At 41.4% G+C, this 22,700-nt stretch overlaps 1 protein-coding gene across 1 annotated transcript in view; it reads left to right on the forward strand.

The window, feature by feature from the left end:
- The window catches only part of LOC138301329 (carboxyl-terminal PDZ ligand of neuronal nitric oxide synthase protein-like), a 465,684-nt gene extending 444,210 nt beyond the window's left edge, over positions 1 to 21,474 (forward strand). Inside the window, exon 11 of the mRNA XM_069241686.1 lies at positions 21,340 to 21,474. Within this exon, the coding sequence (XP_069097787.1) occupies positions 21,340 to 21,346 (7 nt within the window). The 3' untranslated portion in view covers positions 21,347 to 21,474. The remainder of the gene's footprint in view (positions 1 to 21,339) is intronic.
- Positions 21,475 to 22,700: the final 1,226 nt, after the last annotated feature.

A 22,700-nucleotide genomic window follows, 5' to 3' on the forward strand; every position in this document is an offset into this window, starting at 1 on the left:
ACTGCGTTTTTTTTTTCTTTACAACGCTAAGAGCTTTAACTCGAGCAAATGCGAGACCCGTTGCATTGAAAATGCTTGTTGATTTAGTTGGCAAGCCTGCATACTGCAGGGGCATAATTCCGGCCTAACAGCGTAGGGGACCTCAACCATTCGGGGGGCTTCCATTCAGCCCAAGATCTAGCAGTATGTGTGAGATATGAGAGACACAGAGGGCTCTCACCACATTCTAGATGGGTGCTCACATTTTGCATAATACTGCTCGACATGGCCTAGTACACACCCAATAAAAAGGCCCATGTCATGTGATGACATGGAATGCAATATGGTATGTGATATGTTGCAGTCAGTTCTAGCAACATTTGAAAGAGTTGACAATGCAATGTGCAGTTCTTCATGATGCGAGGAGCTGTCCAAGGCCGGTCCTTCTCTTCCAGACTGCAACCTAATATCACTGAGTTAACTCTATGTCTGATACCTTTGTCGCTTGGGAAAGGTCAAAATAACTCCTTTGTTGTAAACTGCCCCCCCATGACCACCTTAATTTCTGTTAACTTTTTTCCGCTAAAGATCTTGCTAATGTTGTGTGATTCAGGATAATAGCCAGGAATATGTGTTTTGGGGGACATGGCTCCAGTGATGACAACCCTTTATTTACATATGCGAAGTAGACGAAGGACAATCATTATTTTGTGGTACCAAGTGATGGTTAAAACTGGTATAAACAAGAACTGAAGCACATTGATGCATGAGTAAAACCCCTATGTAGGGATTAGGCTATAATATTGCTGTAATAATCCTGACATAAACGAGATCATGCAGAATCAACAGATATGCAGAGTTTTTTTGCCTTTGACATGAGACATATAAGACAAATCCTGAAAATAAAGCTTGTAGTTCCTGATTGGTGGAGTGCTGCTTTTGTACTGTTGACGTCATTCTGAGAAGGAGATATGACGCTTTAATTCCTTAATTGGAGAATTGGGTTCTCAGCTGTATGTTCTGAATATGTGATTGGAATTGTATTAGCTGTTGTGAAAAAATGTTTTTATTCTATGGAATATATCTATGTATCATAGTCCAAAAGAAGGTGAAACCTATAAATAAATTCTAATTACTGTGGCACAACCTACCAACAATAGGCATTCTTACATGATCAAAATCTTATTCATGGATGCTCAGTGATATGTATGGTAGAGGTGTATATGTTCAAAGAAAAGTTTATTTGTCTTGAAGAAAATCATCTTTTATTGTGATTACATGTGGTATGTGTTCTTTTATTTGATGTCTGTGACATTTTTAATATGAGGTGTGCCTGTGGATTGTAAGAAAAAGTTATTGTGTAGTATGGGTGATTATACTTCTGTAATACACACGGAGCGGAGTGTTGATGGATTTGATTCCAGTAATGACAATAACATAAAAGTTCAGGGACGTAGGGGAGAGGAGTGATTGTGAAAAATGATGCAATGTGCCAATGGGTTTCAAAGCAAACAATGCATTTTCTATTATATTTTTTTAATATAGAATTATTAACCCTTAAATATTTTTGTAAATATGTCAAATGCTGCATTTAAATGTACACTGGTCAGCTCTAATTGGAATATATCAACAATTTACAAAGGTGCAATCAGAGCATTTTGGGTGATACTTGATCGAAAGCTTGTGCGATTCTGAGAAAATACATTTTTCTTCATGTAACTTAAATTGTAAATATCTGAAATTGGTCAATATAAAAATTGGAAAAGAACAATTCACAGGATATACTCAAAAATATCATGTCCCACCAACTACCCTATCACATAATCCAGGTTTCTATAATCTGGTGTCATCAAAACCCCAAACATGATAATGTTCTTGGATAGAATCTCATGCCAGTGATGCTTCTGCCACAATAAAAATGTTCTTTGCAAAGCCTTTTTATGGTTCTTGGTGCATGTCTGTGAAACATCAAATCTACAGAATCAATATTTTGTTACTATGTTGCTCTTAAAATCACTTTCAATGGAAACTATTGTTCTCACTCTTTCTCTCTCAAAAAGGTGATCTTCAGGGTTCCACAATGTTGCTAGACAACGTATCTGCTTAATGTTTGGTCAGTGACCAGCAGTTCCACTCCATGAGCTCTCTGTGAATACAGGCGGTAACTCTAGTATGGCGGTATTAATCATGAGTAGCAGTTGCATCATCTGCTTCATAATCAGCAGATTTTAACGAAAAAAATTGTTTCTAACTTAAATGGTTCAATAGTTACTAAAAATGCAGCGACGTGTTGCCACACCGTGGAAAGCCATTTGAAAAGGTTACTGACCACCTTTTTGCTGCTTATTTCTACTTTTTGGGCCCAAACTGGTATTAATGACGTGCAACCAGTCCCCGTACAGTGTTATTAAGTGTAAAAATGATAAAATAATGTAGTAATACTATCACCAAACATGCCACATTGTGCCACACATTTTCTTCTTTTCTTGCTGCATAATTTACTCAACCTTGTCAAACAACTTGCTCCTCCACTGCATAATTCCAGTGGCCCTGCCAATAGGTACAGGTTGCAGTGCCATACATGCACAGTATGTAGGCAGGCCTCTAATATGCACAATAGGCAGTTGCTAATAAATAAGCAGAAAGCATTACTCAGATATATTAAAGGTACACAACCTGTGGAATATGAACAGCACACAGACCTGCCTATTGTGTGTATCAGCAAGTCAGGCCTTTGATAAAATTCCCAACTTCTCCAAATAATGAAACCATTAAAGGCCTTCATTCTAAGTTCCCCATTACCTATGCAGGAAGATACAGGGGATAGAATTCACAACACCAACTGGTATCTCCCCTGAATGAATGAAGATTACACTTTTTCCCACTTCCAAACGTGCATGTCCCCCCATTCCTTCCTAGCTGGAAAAATAGGGCCTGAACCGGGAAACATTTACCACCTGCTTGTAGCCGTAGGTAAATGCACCAATGGCGGCCTCTCCGCTGTGGCTGAGGAGCGGTGCCTGCTGCTAAAAGCAGAAAAATAAAGTGATAATAAAAGTATTATCACTTTCATTTTCCACTTTCTTAGGGCATGGCAGGGCCAGCATCCTCCACATTAGTGGGCGTGGGGTGGGTTTGGGGAGTGATAGTGCGCTTCTAAGTGTGCAGGTCTGTCAGCCCTGGCCGCCCGAGGCTGCCCAAACTGACATGCACACTTAGGCCCATATTTATACTTTTTTTGGCGCTGCATTTGCGCCGTTTTTTGTCGCAAAAGCGTTGTAAACTTACAAAATACAACTGTATGCCGCTTTTACGTCAAAAAATGACGCTAATGCGGCGCTAAAAAAGTATAAATATGGGCCTTAGTACTTTCCACTCAGCTTGCTGTGATGCAAAGACAGGTGTAGACTAAGAGCAGTGTCTCACTCCCTCCCTGAGCGGCATTTCTGCCACACAGGCCAATCCTGGTGGTTTTCTCATGCTGGTAGCCGTATGAAAGAAGTGTCAGGAGTGGGTGGGAAGGGAGGAAGAAGACAAGAGGAACCGAGGCTGCTGGAGCAGAGGAACACCGAGGGGGCAGGTAAGTTTATTTATACATTTTTATTGCCCCCACCCCATTTTGCACACTACCCTTCACACCCCTAGTTTGCGCGCTACCCCCCACCCTCCCACCCCTTCCTGGCAGCAGCCGCTACTGCACTGCCATATTATCAGCCCTGTTATCCTGGGTGGGCTCTTCATGTACATCAAAGTTGTTTTGCCTGTTCCTTGTGCATGCCAGGGATGCCCATAATGATTATGGGCAGACCTGAATAAGCTCTTACAATGACTGGCTGTTAAATGCTGCATTACTCTGTTTCATCCTTTGTCATTGCTGAGAGGGCTTTTTAGGCCATTTCCTTTGATTTACCTTTTTTTTGCCTTTGGGTAGACTAGAGAAGGCATTTACCATCCCTGCACTGTTTCTCCTCTGCTGCTGAAACCTAACCAAGAACTGAAAACCTTGATGTGACTAGGATGGTAGGAAAGTCCACATGTGCATCTATGTTTGACACTCCTTCATTCCACTTCATGCAATACGAGGAAGGCTTTCAAGGATTCATCACTCAAAACACCAAAACACAAAGGCCACACTCAAACCAAACATTTTAGAACAAGTAGAGCTATAAAAGAATGTGAAGAATTTCTGTAACATCCCTCAGTTGCCTCCCCTCCTCCACACAATTAGGTTATATTAAGAGCACTAAATTAGTCAATCTCACACAAGTGTAATGCACTTCCCACATAAATGACACTGTAATTCAACAAGCTTCCAACATGCACTTCCCACAGAGCTGTGTGCTGTCTGCCTGCCAATTTGTTTTGGTGCCTTATCAATGGTTTCAAGGACAATAGAAAATCAATTACAATACTGTATCAAATTATATTTGCTATGGTGGTGGAGGGTGGTTGAGCTGCTGCTACTAACATATGCTCTCTGGAGGGGTGCTAAGCCTGGTGGTGTAGTAAGTTGCTGCTTTTTGAGCACCTTACATCAGTCCCATTGTTTGGTTATGAAGACTTATATGGTGATAACAGTTGGCACATGGAGCGATTGACTTTAGGCTACTGAATCTGCAGCCTTGGAAGTGCACTGCCTTGAAGTTGGCGAGGATGGCCAGATGGAACCTGGGAGGAGTGGCATTGCAGGAGGCACCAATTGCACTGGTGAGAGGGTAGGGCTGGTGCACCCTCAGATGTAGACACAGTGCCAGCAGCCAGTGGAGAAGGGTTTAATTGCAGAAATGTCTGGAGGATACAACTTTAGCTGGTATCAGTTCAGACCACTACAGCTCATGGGCTGAAGGTTAGAGAAAGCAAGGAGGTCACCAAGGCCCATTTGACAGCAGTAAGTACCATCTACAATGACATCATATTGTCACAATCCCATAGAGAAAAGACCCCATACTCAAGCGCTCCCTTGTAGGAAGGAATGGATAGGAGCTGATGAGAACAGTAAAGTAACAGACAGGCACTTAAAAAAACCTGGACAACTTTGAAAAAAACATTCATCTCTGGCTGCTTGGGTGCAACTGAGCATGTTGAGGCTCAAAAGAATAGTATGGATACCACAATGAAGGATAAGAGAATGAAAACACAGCAAAGACAGGGGCATAAGGGCAGGCTAAAGGAAGACATGGGGTGTAGGATAAGTTTGAAGTGAGTGACTGGGTCAATGTTGGTGGCAGAAGAAAGTATTGAGGCACTGGAAAATCACAGACACAAATCTAACATGAGGGTTTTGGTGAATTATGCTGGTGGGTCTGTGCTTGAATAGCTGGAAGCACTTTTTTTCTGAGTCCCTTTCCCACCCTGCGTACTCTGATCAAGAACGTTTACAGACTCCACTCTCAGCAAGGGGGCTTCCCATAAGAAAGTGGTGGAAGTACTGTCATTGTGTTCCATTCTGACCTGAATGTTCATTTCCTTATTATTTAAAAGGTGGTGCTTCTGATTAATGCTTTGCATGTCGAAGTTAGGAGTATCCTCTTGTTTCAGTATATCAGCTATGCCCTAAAGGTCAATACAAAGGCATTCTAGACAATGGCACTAAAACTGCTTTATTAGGAGTCACATGCTCCTTAATGTGAGTGGGAACACTTAAGGTTGTGAACATGGACAGAGAACATCAAGAAAAGTCCTGGAGATGTGAACTCAGACTGCTATTTTGTAGCAGAGGTTCTGCTATTGAGTTAGAGAATGGCATTTGATTTCCCTTCTGGGCATGTGGGGCTATTGTTAAAGGGATGCGGTTTTTTAGCACTGGTAACTTGATAATATATTGATGTAGTTTCTCAGTCTTTTTACACCCCCTGCACGAACCAACCTTTTATTCCTACTTTTCTGACTTTTCCCTTATTCCCTTGGATTTTCCTACCTTTTGTTTCTGTTCCAGCATTTCTTAGTGGACATTCTTGATAATGGGGTCGCCACGTGGATGACAGTGTGATTACTCACCTGCTTTAGTGCAGGGTTTGTTCAAAACAGAACTGCTGTGCAAGGCTGCATGAGATCTATAGCTGGGGCATTTTGTAATGATTGTTGTATATTATCTTTTTCTATTCTAAATTCAAATAAAATGAATTGACATTACATTATTTTTTTGTAGTGCTTCACATCTCCTTCGACTTGACCTCACACTGTATAAAATATCTGCTATTGTAAACTAGGACCTGTATGTTACTCGCAGATTACAGCAGCAGACACTCAACTTTCTAAATTTCCCCATTGAGAATGGTGTTTGTATTGTTAATGTGACAATTTCCATGCTAGTTGTTGAAGACTGATTTATTGGAAGCATTTCTAAAAAAAATTGTGCAACACAGTGACTTCTTTAAGTGGATACAATGGGCTCCGACAATGTTTTTAATAACTTTTTATAATTTCATCCTACCACTGATGGCACCTCACCCTCCAAAACATTCCTCTCACGCTAAAAGCAGCGCCTCATTCACCTTAGATTTAGGGGGCCAGGCACAAATATAGGGGTGCCGTGCCCAGCAAAGCCCCCAGTGGCTAAGGCCCTGGTGCGATTCACTACTACATCAGTCTTCAATTTCCAAAAAATGATCAACCGTATAAACAGTTGAACGCTCTGTAGTTGCTTAATAAGCCAAATCAGGATTCATATAACATATAGTGGAATTCATATTAGGGGAAGTGTGCTTGGCATCATGGTTCATTTACACATTATCAATAAGCATTATGGAGTCTGTACACAGACTGTATTTTGTAGTAAGTTTTGTATTATTACAATAGTACTAAAAAAGTACTACAAAATCCAGTTCACAAACTTACATGCGGTGTATATGCCTCGCCTCTCTTTTGCTTTCTGGAGTAATATTCCTCGAATGTGGACTATCCACACTCGTAAGAATATGTCTTAGTAGGAAATGTGTGAGGGACAAGGGGAAGTGAATTTCAAATGGAGAATACTTACTACTAAATGGGATGGGATGAGCGAGGAATAATGAGAGGTTTAGGGAGGGCAGTAATGGGCTTACGGAGGGACATCACCCACCTACAAAAGAGTAAGTCCATTGCCTTAAGATACTGCCCTTCTAAAGTTACTACAGACAACATTTGATCCCATACAGTAGCAGATTGCTCCAGCTCAATACATTTTGCATAGTAGCACATTATGGTCATCAAAACACAGACATCTCAAAACCTTGACTGACATATCTACAGTCTTGGGCAAGCCATGAATCTGTGGCATTAAATGTTATTTATTTTTGGTTCCAGCTTGGTCCTTCTGGGACACCCCACCCCCCACAAGGCCTAGAGGGTCCCTGCCTCCTTATACCTTTTTTTATAATCTCAGGATAAAGGACAAAATCCCAGATTCCTGTCATGACTGCCTGCAACATTGTTTCTCATGTTTCAGGCAGCCAATCAGAGCAGTGCTCACTTCCAAGGGAGATGTCTCCCATGGGAGAAAATTGACCCAAGGAAGAAAAAGCTCCCTGAGCCAATAATAACATTATTTTTTTAAAACTTAGGTTCAATCGACTCTTGTGAGAGTCCATCGAACCCAACTGTCCAGATATATTAATATTTTAGCACCTTAATTTCTCATGAAGGACTGAATGGATTTACACCATATCACGAAAAGCATACTTCCTAAACCAAGATCTAGCATCCTGCCAAATTTGATGTAATTTCATTAAGCAGTCTTTGCAGAAATGCTGCCTAAAAATGTCTATGGAAAATGCATGTGACATTTGAATTTGCAACTCCTCTTTTTTCTTTCTCAGGTATATATATATATATATATATATATATATGTATATATATATACGAATGTCATATATATATCTTAGTGGAGGTCACCAAGGGTGTCAGCATTTCCTAATAACTTGGGGGTGTTTGACGAATCTTCACTCAACTTTCTAAAACAGTGCTATGTTTTGACTAGTTTGTGCATGGAAAGTTTCAGCAGGATCTGTCAAATGGGTGTTGACAAAAAAGTGGTCCCAAAGCACATTTACCTCGTACATTTTTCCATACAAACTTTATACACAGCTATAGCTTAAACCACTGAGCAGATCTACACCAAGTTTAGTAAAAAGCTAGATTTTGGTCCAAGAAGAGAGCTTTTTTGTGATTTGGTGTAAATCTGTTCAGTAGTTTTTGAGCAATTAATGCACAAAACTTTTGTATATAGTATGCCATGGACAATCCGCAGAGCAGACAGATCTTATGCTGAGATCTGATTGTCTTACACCACATCAGTCAGGAAGTTGCAGCAGTCATCTTATGACTCGAGATTCAGTTGAGTCTTACAAAAGCAATAAATAAAACACCATAGGGGGCAGGGTAGGCATACCCTGACTCCCTAGGCCTGGTGGTGGAGTCCCAGAAGAATCCTTTTTAAAAACAAAATTGCCATGAATTCACAGAGGGTCCAGCACTGTGAAAAAAAAACATATATACCCTCCAGGGTGGGCTAAGACCCAAGGAGCTGGTGGATCGGTAATTTGGCGGGGGGGGGTGGCATATGACCCCTTCCTCAAACCTCTAAGAGGCTGCAGAGACCCTATGCTTGGGGCTCATATTTTAATCATGAGGAGGGGGCCACCTCGCCTCCTCCTTGAGCCTAAAAAGGCCCCAGGGATCCCATTCTCCAGAGGTAGCATGTTTATGAAGGGGAGGTGGTGCATGGTCCTCCTTCCCAAAGCCTCTAAGAGGCCCAGGGACCCCATCCCCTGGGGCACATATTTAAATCACGAGAGGGTGTCATGTGCCCCCCCCCAAACCTTAAAAGGACTAGGGAACCCCATCCCCTGGGGCCAATTTCTGCAAAAAAGGGGAGGGAGGACTGAGAGTCCCCCTCCCTGAGTATTAAAAGGCCAAGGGTACCCCATTCCCTTGGCTGAACTAACGTTAAAAGGGAGGGGGCCATGCAGCCCCCCACCCTGAGCCTCTGAAGGCTCCAGGGAACCCATCCCATGGGGCAGCTCTATTACTCTGTACTGGGGAGCCAACCTCCGCACAAAGTAGTTTCTGTGCTCACACTAGTGCGGGCAGAGAAATATATGTTTGCTCCTGCCTTGTGGGAGCATTTTAAAGTCCCACACCAGGTGGGAGCAAACATGTCTTCCCTCCTCGCAGCAGAGCAGGCATGGAAGGCATTTCTCCTGTCTGGAATGAGCGTCCAAAAACAGTGTGAAAACAGCTCTTCCCTCTGGGTGGGAGCAATGCTGGCTCCGACAGCATGCAGGAAGCATGCTGGGGCTGCTGGGCTCTGGGGCAACCCAGTAAGCCCCCTATTTGCTGCTCAATTGATGCCACCATCTATAATTAAGTCAGGCCCAGGTGGATGGGGTCCCTGGGGCCATAATGGCTTCGGTGGCTGCATGACTCCACCTCTTTTTGCAGCAATAGGCCTTGGGGTGATGTCCCTGGGGCCTAATAAAACTCAGTGAGGGGAGTCATGTGCCCCCTCCCTTTCATAATGACATGTAGCCCTGGCAGATGGGGTCCCCAGGGTTTAATAGAGCTTGGGTGGGAGTCCACTCGGCCCCCTTCCATTTATAATGACGTGTGGCCCCAGGGGTGGGATCCCTGGGCCTAATAAGGCGGAAGGAGGCTGTGCTGCTCCCTCCCCAGTTTAATGTCATGTGACCCGGTGCAATGGAGTTCCCAGGACCCATGCCAAATTATTGGCAAAACAGAAAATGTTTTTCCTACGGAAACTAGGTCCTAACTATAACTACCTACTGGGGACAACCAGAAGGTGATCTATACGTATATAAATATTGAGCAAAAAAGGGCAAATTATTTAGCTTTTTGCAGCACATTTTCCAACAGCAATATTGTGTTCCATTTGAGGTAGAAGCAATATTTATGGTTCAGATCCACAAATTATGCAGCACGTTATGCAGAAAGTGTGTTGAGTCCATTTTTTTGCAGAATCTTGAAGTGAAGAGCATCAAAAAGTCTTCTCTTGTAAACTCTGAATGTGTCTTTTTATAAGAATGTAAAACAATTTTTCCTGCAGTTCTAGATTGCTATCAACGTAATGAAGTTTTATTCTCTTACTTACTTCAAACAACCAAAGTGCTTAATATGAGTCGGTGGTTGTCAGTTGGGCCCACTGTCACTCATTTTTTAGGGACTTGCACATATTTTTCCTCATCAGATATTGACCATGAGCAAGAGAAGTAAAAACACACAAATGAGAATGAAGGAGCAAGAGAAATATGGAAAAAACTGCACAAAGGGAGAAAGCAAGAACCTGCAAGAGTGAGGTGAAGGGGCAGCAGGGTCTGGTAGAGGATGAAATAGGCCTGAGGTGGATTCAAGACTACACAGCAGCCTTGGTATGTAGTGAGCAGATTTTTAATAGCACCACTGGAGCAGAGCTTTGCGCACCGGCACTCATTCTTTTACAAAATAAGCACTGGCCAAACAGTATAGTCTACTTACGTTTTTCAATACACCTTTTGCTGGAATAAACAAATTTGTATAATAATTACCCCAAAATAAACATGTAATACAAAAAAAAATACAAAACGGGTAATGTACGCTATGGCATTGTATTGCCATGTCAGGGTTCTGATGGTATTATAAGTCTCTTGGTCTTCAGCCTTGTGAAAAATATCAGCTGAAGCCCTCAATGGTAATATTAGACCGTGCACATAGTTGCCCATTAGGTAGATAGATAGATAGATAGATAGATAGATAGATAGATAGATAGATAGATAGATAGATAGATAGATAGATAGATAGATAGATCTGAAGAGGGTGAAAGAAAGAAGGGCAGAAAGAACGAAAGAGAGTGAGGATGGAAGAGACAGTGGCAGGAAGTGTAGCAGAATAGAAGGGAGGACAGAGTTTCAGTCATATGGAGAAAGAGGAGAGAATGAGAGAAATATCACATTTTGCTTTTGTCTTGCTCGTCTATACCCACTTCCCTCGTTAGTCTACATGCCAAGGTTTGTTGTTCTGCAGGCTGATCCCATGTTTTTTCTTTCCAGGCGCCTCTCCCTGCTTTCTATTATAATAGGTTTTGTTTTGACAAAAGGAACAATCTTCCAGCCCAGCTCATGATGACCATTATTTTCCCATCCCTTGCCCCGCCACAGACGAAGTCTTTTATGCCTCCAAACCTAGAGGGACCTTTAATGAGTGAAACTAAAATACACGTTTTTTTCGACCAAAATGACAGAGTAAGAGTGACGAGATGCGCATCCGAGCCAGCAACGTGCCACCTCCCCTGAAGCAGCCATCATCTATGGGACATGGTGTTTCTATGGCAACTCGCGTCCGAGCATCACCTGTACAGCTCCGGAGCCATTCGTCACCACTGGATAAATCGATGTTGCTCTGCGGGCCCCCAGTTTCTTTGAGTGAATGGAGAAATGCCTATATGAACATCAGCAAGTCAAGTTTCTCATGAATGTAGAAGGAGCATGCGTCCAACAGCCTCAGGGCGCAGGCAAGCGGCCATTTCTAGACCCTCTCCATCGATTTGCCTCATTTTCCGCCAGCCCACTACAGTCTTGTTAGTAAAATATTATTCCATCTCTCACCTGTGCAGAAGGAATCTGGGACAAAAGTAGGGCAGGACTAATAGACCGCGGCATAATAATGTCCACCCACGTTTTCTGGGTATCCATTATGAATAATAGGATAAGGAAAATTCACACCTAATAAAACTTAATGAGGAACATTTACAATTTGCAAGCTTCTGTCATTCTGAAAAAACACACTAGATATTCTCATTTGATGGACTGACGAGCGCACCTCTTATTCATTTGCCTATGTTGACCATGTAGGATGCGCATTCAGACCATCAGGGTGCCAATAGCAAGCCCTGCAACCCTGCTCACCTCCACACCTGCAGTTTCCCTTTGAGGATGTGCTACATGCCTCCCATGTGGAGACTGGCGTACTTTAGTTGTGTTTATCACGCTAATTCTTAAGCACATCGTGTCTGGAAAGTAAGGAAAGGGGGCGGAGCTATCCCAGCTGTGGAAGTGTCTCCATTTCTCATGGTTCTAGTGGGAGTTCTGGCATTTGAGGGATCACAAGCCGTTTATACTCGAGTTGTGGGGTCATTTAAAGGATTATTTGGAGGGGGAGACAGTCCTCAACCTGTTTAGTGCACCTTAAGAGAGACTTCAAAATCTAGGACCCCCGGTGCCCTTGCTGAATCCAATATGGTGTCGCTTGGGACTGGAGAGAGATGTTTTATTGACACCTCCTCTGGGCCCCAGTTGGATTATTTTTCATACAATGGACCAAACCCTACCAGACGCCCTGATTTGCATGTTGCCGAAGGTATTTTTGTTCCTCCAAGCTTCCTATTGAGGCCAAAAGAAAAAGGTGAAATCATTTATTTTCTTCCTAAATGCTCGGTCTGGTCCTCAAGGCGGCCCAGAAGTCCCATGTGAAAGTGAAGGTGACCAGTGAAGTGCCTTTCCCTATCGGAGACAGTGGCTGCCGTTGAGAAACTTCATGCAACATCACCCAACTCGAAAGAAAAGGGGCGGGGAGGGGATGGTCAGCTTGAGAGGATACAGAGAAGATTGGAAGGTGTGGAGCGGTTTTCCACTGACTCCGAAAGTAAGAGCAGTACTCAGAGATGGAGATTTCTGGGTTCCGGAAATACAGACCTGCCCCAACACTGCTCCCATGTAGGAAAGAGTTGAAGACTCACCTCTTTGAAGAACACTACACAGCAAAGCATAACGTCCACAACCCAGCTTCCTCAGGGAGGGAGTTCTGCAGACAAGGGGTAGAGTGTATGCAGAACTTTCTCCTTATCAAGGAGGAAGCACTCCCATTTTTGGGGGAAATTGAAATCTGGTTCTCTACTGGATCCTGCCCCTCCTCACATTCTCTCACAAGGGAGCCAAGAAATCTTACCTATAATCAGGAAATGACTGAACACCTTGATCTCCACAGGCATAGTTCCATGGGAATGGAAACATGCTGTCATTAAGCCTCAAGCCTCTGCTAAAAAAAAACGACTCTTGACCCTGAGACTGTCCCTCTGAAGTGTCGGGCCCCACAGGGCTCCACACTCAGCCCTACACTTTCTAATATCTAAGTTAGACCACTGCCTTAATTGTCAATTAATTCAGATTGCCCATTGTCTCCTATGCTGATAATACGCATCTTGTATATCTGGAATGTGTCAAAATCTTCCACCTCCCCAGGGGAGGCATAACGAGAACAAATATTCTTACTTCTCTTTATTTTTGCCTTTTTCTGTGTGTGCTGCATTGTGCAGCACACAATGAAAGAGGAAAAAGCCTCCATGGATTGTTTCTGTGCAGGAAGGTGACTTTTCCTGCACAAAACAATCCTTCATGCAATTCAGGCACCCTTGCACCATGGTGCAAGGGAGCCTGCATTAGCGCTAGGCTGCCTAAACAGCGCAGAGAGGGGTGAGAAATTATATTAAATGGTTGTTGCTGGACAATATGGGTAGTCTGGATAAACAAATGGGACAGCATATCGCCATTGCTTCTTTGTAAATAGATTCCCGAATTTGTTAAAAGGTGTGTTTAAATATCTGATTAATTAAGCTTTTTTATTCAAAACATAGGGGCTCATTATGACCCCGGCGGTCGGCGTTAATGTGGCGGTAGTACCACCAACAGGCTGGCGGTACTTACCACCACATTATGACATTGGCAGGTTGGCTTGTACCACTCCGACCGCCATGGCAGTAGCAGCCGCCAAGCTGGAGATAACCATCCCCATCCCAGCGGCCGCCATTGTGCTGCTGGCGGGATTACGACCCTGCCTACCGCCATGAAAACCATGGCGGTAGGCCCTATCAGTGACAGGGAATTCTTTCCCTGTCACTGATAGGAGACCGCCACCCCCCACCTCTCTAAACACCCCCCTACATCCAAGCCCCCATTCACATACACAGACACACACTCATTCACACACACACACACACTCATTCACACATACATACACGCATGCATTCATCCATTCACACTCACATCCGCACACACTTCAAAACATACACGCAGACATGCATTCCGATTTCCATACATACACGCACTCACACTTCCATTCATAACGCACTGACACTTCCATAAATTCACGCATGCAATCAACACTAAACACACTCCCGCATTCACACACACACTCACACATACATGAACACACCTTCCCACACACACATACACAAAACACCCCCCACCCCATGTCGGAGACCCGACTTACCTGGATCCAGGGGGTCTTCCGGCAGGAGACAGGACGGGCGCTTCTACCACCAGCAGTGCTCACCAGCAGAACACCGCCAGGCTGTATTATTTGTCATAATACGGCTGGTGGTGGTCTACTGGCGTGGCGCTGCTGTTAGTGGAATTACTCCCTTCTTGAGGTGGAAATCCAGCTGAGGTCATAATATGGCAGACGGATGGTAGCCACAGCGATGTCTTTTGGCGACCGTCACTGCGGTGGTAGGCGGGTTTTACCGCCAATGTTATAATGAGGGCCATAATAGTGTGTAAGTTAAGGATGTCAGAAAACTAGGGATTTTGGTGTATGGCTCCGTGGCAAATAAATGAACAGATGAATAAAATCAAATATGGCCACAGATCTCTGATGAAGTGCTGTAGGCATTACTGGATAGATTTAAAACAAGTCTATTAATAAAGATATGTTCAACAATTTATTACTATTCATATTGATACCACACCTCAGCATAACTAAAATGAGAAATCACTAGTGCTGGCTAAATTTAAACCCTTATTTACAAGGGCGGGGCACCACTGGACTGTCGCTTTTACCGATGTTCCAGTGGCGCAATGCCCTGCACCATATTTACAAAGTGGTGTTAAACCACTTTTTGTGACTTATCGCTGCTCAGTAAATACAGGTCCTGTACACGGATCACTTTGTGTGACAGGGGCATGCAATGCATGCTGCAGTGTGCGTTATCCTGCAACGTTTTGATGCTCCCCAGATTTACGAGGATTAGTAAACTTGAGGGAGCGCCAAAAAACTAATGCCACCCCAGAGGTAGCATTAGCATGGTGCAACAAGGAGAAATACTTGTTTAAGTGCAGGAAGGTGTCCTTTCCTTCACATAAATAATCATTAAATAATGACTATTTGCTACTCCTATGTGTGCTGCATTGTGCAGCACACATAGAACTAAAGAATTGCCATCACTGATTGTTTATGTGCATAAAAGGATACCTTCCTACACATAAACAAACATTCCCTGCAGTGCACGCACCCTTACAAGGGTGCCTGTGTTGGTGCTAGGCAGGCAAATTTAGCACCAGTGCTAGGGAAAATACAGGGGTGCGTCATATTGTCTTAAATATGGCACATCCCTGCGTTTCTGAAGTGATGCAGCACAGTGCTGACAAATTTTGCGCAGCGCTGCAGCACTTTTTAGTAAATGAGGCCCTTAATTTGCACAGAGCAATCAGCATAATTTTGAGAATTAATTCCAATTAATTTTCCAGAAAGTTGCATAAGTATGCGAAATTAAGCTATACAAATTTAACACTCACCTAGAAATCACCTCTTGCACCCTGATAGATTTCACTTTCAGATATGTTGAAAAGAAAATTAAATCAGCCAATAGCATAATGCGTATGGTTTTTATCTAAGGGCATGGACTTAGCCCCTGTGTATTAGTTCTAGATACTATTTTTCTGTAAAAAGCATATAAGCAGATCTCCAGAGCATAACTTGTTATATATTACCCAGTGGCAGTTGTCAATGTTTACCTTTGGTTCAGCCACACTTTTAATTGGAAATGCATTTTTGAATTGCCTAGAACTTTGTTCTACATGCATATGCATAGATGTTTACCAAGTTTTGCACTTGCTTTGCATATACACCTAAGTCCAGAATGCTAAAGTTCTGTCCAGGGAGGAAAAAAAGGTAGGCGGTGTGTAAAAAAACAGATGTGTTTTCTCAATTTAACTCCCACAACAAATTTTGCTCACTGTCATAGCAAAAATGCTCAAAGGATTTACAGCAAGCCTGTTAGGATTGTAGAACTTCAGTTAGGAAGCTTATTTTTGCAGTTTGGTATAAATCTATTTACAGTCATCTAATTTAAGAAATGGTTGAAGATTCATCCCCTTAAAGAACACTACATCTCAAAGCATTAACTGTCCACAACCCTCCTGCTTCCCCTTTCATTCACTGACATTATGGTAGTCTTTGACCATGTACAGTGCTCAGCTGTCTTTTAGCTACGTTTGCACTATTGGAATGCCATATACATGCATACATACATACAGACACGCACACATACATACATACTAACACACATACATTAATGGAGTCGTTTTTTAGATAAATAGCATTTTTTTTTAAAGTATAGGTGGGACTGAAAAAGTTAACACTTTTGTATATAGTGGCAGAATAGAATTGTGTTTTCCAAAATCGTGATTGCTGCCAATCAATTCTGAATTTTCAAGGAATGTGAATGACTTAGGAATAAGATAATTTGTTTCTTGTTGAAAATCATGATTTTGTTCGTAATCATTTTAGCATCATGGGTAAAAACAAAAAAACTCAGCAACATGACATATTGAAATGTCCATTTTAGGTCTGTGGATCCAAAGGTGGGTCCGTGGACCTGATGCTCCTTGTTTGGCTGCTAGCAACATGAAAAAAATGTTGTGTGTTCGATTGCATGACACACAGACTTGGTTGATCTGTCCCGAAAACATTTTGAAGGAGCCATAAAAGAGCAGGGGGGACATTCCCTGATTTTCTGGCCCACTTCTTCTTGCAGAATTTGTGGACCATTTGTGACTGTGTTTGCAGTCACCAGCACAACCCAGAGGTCAGTGAACCTAGTCCCAGAGATCATAGTCCCCCACAAAGGTGGTACTGGGTCCTACTGGGCATTCTACATGGGTTCACGACCTGATGATGAGCCTGATGACTTTGAAGTATACTCAATAATGGTACAGAATTTTGAACCTTTGAAAGATGTACTAAGGAAAATATAGGCCCAGGCCACAGGCCAGGTCATTTGGCCAACCCGAAGGCAATGCACAACAGGCATTGGCTGCCCTTGGAGAGTTGGGGAAGGCCCTAACCAAAGGTCAGGCACTTTTGCTAATGTTTTGCGCACACAACCTTTGACTGTGTGCAGTGAGGGTTGGCTGCCTGTGGCACATTGTGCACAGTGCCTGGTTAAAGGCCAGACCCTGCTGGAAACCCACGCTACACCCAGCCTTCTGCTGTGCACATTGGAGATTGGGCATGCCATCAGGCATGCAGACAGGATCAAACATGGTCTAAGGCCATGTGCAGAAGGGGTTGGTTACTCACAGAGGATTCGGGCGAGGACCTTGTCTAAAGCCAGGTGCTGTATCCAGTCACTGCTGTACCCAGCATAAGGCCCTATGCAGCAGGAGTTGACTGCGGTGGGTTGGGTTCAGGGCATAGCTGAGTGTCAGGCCCTTCTTCCAATCCTTGCTGCACATTGGTAAACACCATGCACATAATATACGTATGGTGTTTACCAATGTGCAGCATGGAGCAATTTCTATGTATGTTTATTTTACTGCTCATAATATATGCAGTGAAATATACATACATAGAAGGTGGTTGCAGTAAAGGATCAAATAATCCAATAAATTCACTGAAAAACATAGATTAAAGTTGTGCATTGGTTAGCTCTGGTTATAAAACTTTAACATATGTTTAAAAAAACCTTAAAACCTCACAAAATCCATTTAAAAACGACAGTAAAGTACAATTATGGTTACAATTAAAACAAAAACAAAAAATAAGTTAGCAAGTTATGATCCGCACTGCAATCCATAACTCACACAACACCCATGCAAACCATAATTTACACGCCAAAGCAATGTTTATGAAGTCACAATATTTATACAAATATTCAACAGCATAAAAGCACAACATAAGTAAATATTAATACATACTCAAATCAATAATTAACACTACACTCATATTTGGTTCCTTCATATTGTTAAGAGTAATATAATATGTAATCATCTGTAAAATCATTTAAAATTTTTGTGATGTAATCTGTCACCCATTGTGTTGGGAAATTAATTTATCTGCACATAATGTGAAGTAGGGAATGTCAAGGTTCCAGAATATTGAGGGCAAATATATTGAAAGGTAAGAGTATGTAGCTGAGTATAGGTTTAATATATGTAACTCCTCGTGTTTCTATCTTTGAGGTACATAGATGTGGAGTTAAGGATTATAAATCAATACTTAAAATTTTTGTTCTTAATATTTTCCCTGTGAAATTATATATCTCAACATTCCCTACTCAATATTCTAGACTATAGCTATCAAGGGTGTGGTCATGAGCATTGCAAGTCTCAAAGAAAATGCACTTATTAAGATATGTGAGGTTGGAACAGCATCTAGTTTGGGTTTACAACCCTTTAGGGAACAGATGTATGCTTCAGGCTGGGTTTAGTTTCAGAAATGATATATTTTCCCAAGGCCAGAGTTGCAGAGAAAATGTGCATTATCTGACACTTCAATGGAATCTTTTATTAATCATGTGTTCCTTTGATTACGTTTTTACACATTTTATGAACCCCATAGGAACAAGTATTTAAAACCATTACTGATCCCACTGGGTTGTTGTAACTTTAGACTTCCCTTTTTCAAACTATTGATGATGAATTGTCCACTTTTCAGTTGTGGTGTCATAGCAGCTGGGAGCTCCTAAGATTAGACCACACTTGGGAAGTGTATTTGTTTTATTCGAGATATTTAAGGTTCTCTGTACCTCTTTCAGTATTGCTCTAATTGTCTATCTGATGCCACTCAGAATGCCTCTGTGAATAACAACCCTGTTATTTACCGTTAGCCACCTATATAATTCTGTATATAAAAACTGCTGTACTGTGAGGATGTCAAGTGATTTTTTTAGCATTTTATAACCTAAATACTATATTTTGACTGTCTGTCTGATTAAATAAATTGTATTGGAATAGGTTACCAGAATAGTTTGGGGTTTTCATTGTCTAAAAATATTGTAGTCCTAAGCGACACATTCGCTAAAGGGGACGAAATCAGACTGAGGCTGAAGAAATTGGATTTCATTGGATGAAATATGAATTTCACAGGAATGATGTTCTATCCTGCAAAATTACATTGCTTTCTTAGGAAATGCAGATTTTCAATGAGCTATGGAGAAAAATTCCATATGGCTTAATAAGTAAAAGTCAATGGTAAATTAAAGGCTTCAGGAATGGGCTGGCAGTAAGCCGCTGAGCATGTTTCTTTGGTTCTTGCGAACATCAAGCAATAAACGTGGCCAATGTCTTTAGTGGGGTTTGAGAAATAATGTTTAATGAAGAAAAGAGCACCTAGCGTATCATGTGCTTTTGATAATGACCAAATCTCAGGCCAGGTATACAAACGTTTAGTGAATCGGTAACCAGTCACACACTGGATAACATCTGGTAAAATGACTATTTTTACATGGAAGAAAGCCCTTATAGTTGGTATTTTTTGCGATGCACCTAAGTTGAAATAACAATCTTTGTGACTCCGAAGACTGAATCACTACTAAAGATTTCCTATTAGCAATTTAGTATTTTTATGTATGAAGGATTCACGAATTGTGACTAGTCGCACAATTGGCTTTTTGCATATGCAATTTAATACCAGCTAGAATCAGCTACTAATTAGATACAACATATATAAATAGCTCCAAAAAAGGAAGTGTCACAAAGAGCCTTATTGTGTTTTGCCATTCTTTTTTATTGTTATGTTGTTAAAAATGAATGAGTTTATGCTTTTCTTGTTTCTCAACAGGAATTACCACAGGCTAGCCTTTTTCTTGTCGTATTGCACAATTCTCCCTTGTTATATGTTGTGTTGATGGAACTCATAGTGGAATATGCCCACCAATGGCAAATTAGTTTTTATGAGGTTTTATTTTGTAATCGCTAAAATAGCCACTCCCTTAATATCCAGATTGTGTGTGATGTCTCTTGTGCTATACTGACCTTGTCGTTCGCTTTCCATGAAGCACTTGACTCTTACATATTCTGCCACAATGGGATTTGTAATCATGTTTCTAGAGGTGACTGCGAAGATGGTTATTTGCTTGGTAAGTGTGTTAAATACTGTGCAATCACATCTATAGCTTATAAAAACTTGTTTATTCTAAAGTATTTTTTCTTTGTTATTGACAGTGCTTATGCTTTACATCCATGGATAATGAACCCATATTATAAAGCAAGCATATAACATAAAACACCAGTAGTGAGCACATATATAACAGAGCTCACATTCACTAATAGAGCAGACACTTTCAATTTCTTACTGAAGAGTCAGGTATCTTCATAAAAGTTGGGGATCTCTCCAGGAGAAGCCAGATACCTGCTGTGAAGTAACAGTGATGTGCCATGTTGCATAACAATGTCACAAGGGGGGTTTTCCCCAATGTTGAAAATGATTTGGCTTGAGGTCCTGTGGGTGATAATACAATTCCATAACTACACCTAGAGGCCTCTCATGCTGGTAAAATTAGAGTATGTTGTGAAGAAATAACAACACATTACTTTTAAAATAAGCATAAAACAAACTTTGCAAATCAAATTCAAGACCACAATGCTGTTATACCATTGTAAATTAAGTTTTACTCAGGTCTGTGAACAATGTAAATATTTTGTGCTATTTGCACAGCAAGAACTAAAACATTTACCAAAGTAGAACACATTTGTTTTCAATATTATATTAAACAAACAAAAGAAAAACAGTGGTAATAACAAAACACTGTATTAATGCTTTCTTCTGGTTTTACCGGCACGTACTTTTTCAGTGGTAAGACATCAGTCCCTGATGTATTTCTGTGTGTGTGCCAAACATGTATTGCATTTGTCAGTGAAAGGCTACTAAGGCTTGAAGCCTCTTAACTTTACCCTATATTTATATCACCATTTTTGAAAATGTTGCTGGTTTGTATGCTTTCTAGGGCACTTGTTTCTTGAACTAGCCTATGTGCCATATCCCTTCTAGAGCAGGCATCTACAGCTGTATATTTACAGTGTGGTGTGATAATATGTTGGTTGCATGTGCCAGGTTGTTCACTGGCCTGCCAAAAGAATCTAACCAAGACATATGTTGATGTCTGCACCTCACAATAAAATGGTCTTGCTGCATGACTGAAAAACTACTTACAGCCTCTCTACTCTGTCAAATTTATAACGTATGGATCAGTCTATCTTAACTTTTCCTGCCCTTCTAACATGTATTGTAATAAACCACAGAAGCGACCCATAAACCTAAAGACGGATAGGATGCCATATTATGATTCATGGCTATTAACTGTCTATTCACAGCTTTAATGTTTTTATTTTGCAGGTGCTGAACAAAGAACATTGATGTTAAGCCAACGTCATCAGGTATAAGAAGCCTTGCAGTCCTTGTCCTGGAAGCACTATGTCAACAGTGCATGAGCCTCTGGTGCATCTATAGGCCCCTCAACACTGGTTGTGGTGTGTCCCTAGCTGTGGTAGGCTTCCTAGTAATATAACGGAAATCTGGTAAGGGAGAAACTACTGCTTTGCATCTGCATGAAAGCAAAAAGAACAGATGATGGACAGAATGCTGTACAACGCAAACATTCACCCCCAGTCACAGAGATCTGGGTTTAATCCATCGTTTCTTTGCCCACCACACTACCCCAGTTTGGACCCAGGCATATGCAAATCAGTCTTGACCCTGCTCCCTTTGGAACAGTCCAGCTTGAACTGCCAGGCTATGTCCTCCCTGGACCAGAAAAAGTATACTGGGACCGGTTTGGGGGTATCACCCCTCATCAGCCAGGCTAGCTTGAATCCAGTGGCAAAATGAGCATCTGGATGGGACAGGTTCACTTGGTGTGGATGGTAAATCAATGGCGTTCTTCATGTCTGAGGGAATATCTGGAGTGGTCTGTTGCTCAGTTTTGTGTTCTCTCTTTGAAGGTATACCTGTGATGTATAGATATATACATATATATTACTATGGGCAATGTTAAACCATTTTTGATTTTACAAGTATCAGTGTAAACAAAATATGCTATTACTCTCTACAGTTTGTATTTTACATTTTAGTAATGTTGTAAGTGAAATGTAAATGTTATTAAAATTCTGGAGTCTAAACAAAATTGAAATGTATGCACTACACCTTCATAATGCATCAAAAAGGTAAAAATAATAATTGCATTGAAGTATCTTTGAGTATGTTATACTTTTAGATAAGTTATATTTTAGTAAATCATGATACTACTTTGTATTTGAAAATGTAGTTGGTGGGTAGGATGCTTCAATGCCAGTGAAACGAAAAATATATTCTGGTTGCAGAGTGGACTTAATCAGATTTTTTGTGGTGGCTGTTGTTAGACCTGGGTGATATTTTAATTATGCCGGACTAATTGGAGTAATTTTGGTAATTTCATATTACTCTTGTGATGTGAGATTACTGAAATTACATGATTATGCCTGATGGAGTAATTAAGAGTAATTTGGGACAAAATCCTACCACAGGCGGACGGGAACAGGAACTTAGAGAGCACATGTGGCTGTTGACTGCTGCTTTTCACTTCCTGTTCCATTTAGTGCTATTGTTTTAGTGGAAAATGCATTCTCTGTACCATTTTGGACACAAGGGTGCATTTTGTGCTCAGAAAATAGTGTTAAATGTAGATTACGCTCCTCGTGTAGTTTCTAGTAGTTTTGTGG

Source organism: Pleurodeles waltl, chromosome 6 (assembly GCF_031143425.1).
Source record: "Pleurodeles waltl isolate 20211129_DDA chromosome 6, aPleWal1.hap1.20221129, whole genome shotgun sequence".
NCBI lineage: Eukaryota > Metazoa > Chordata > Amphibia > Caudata > Salamandridae > Pleurodeles > Pleurodeles waltl.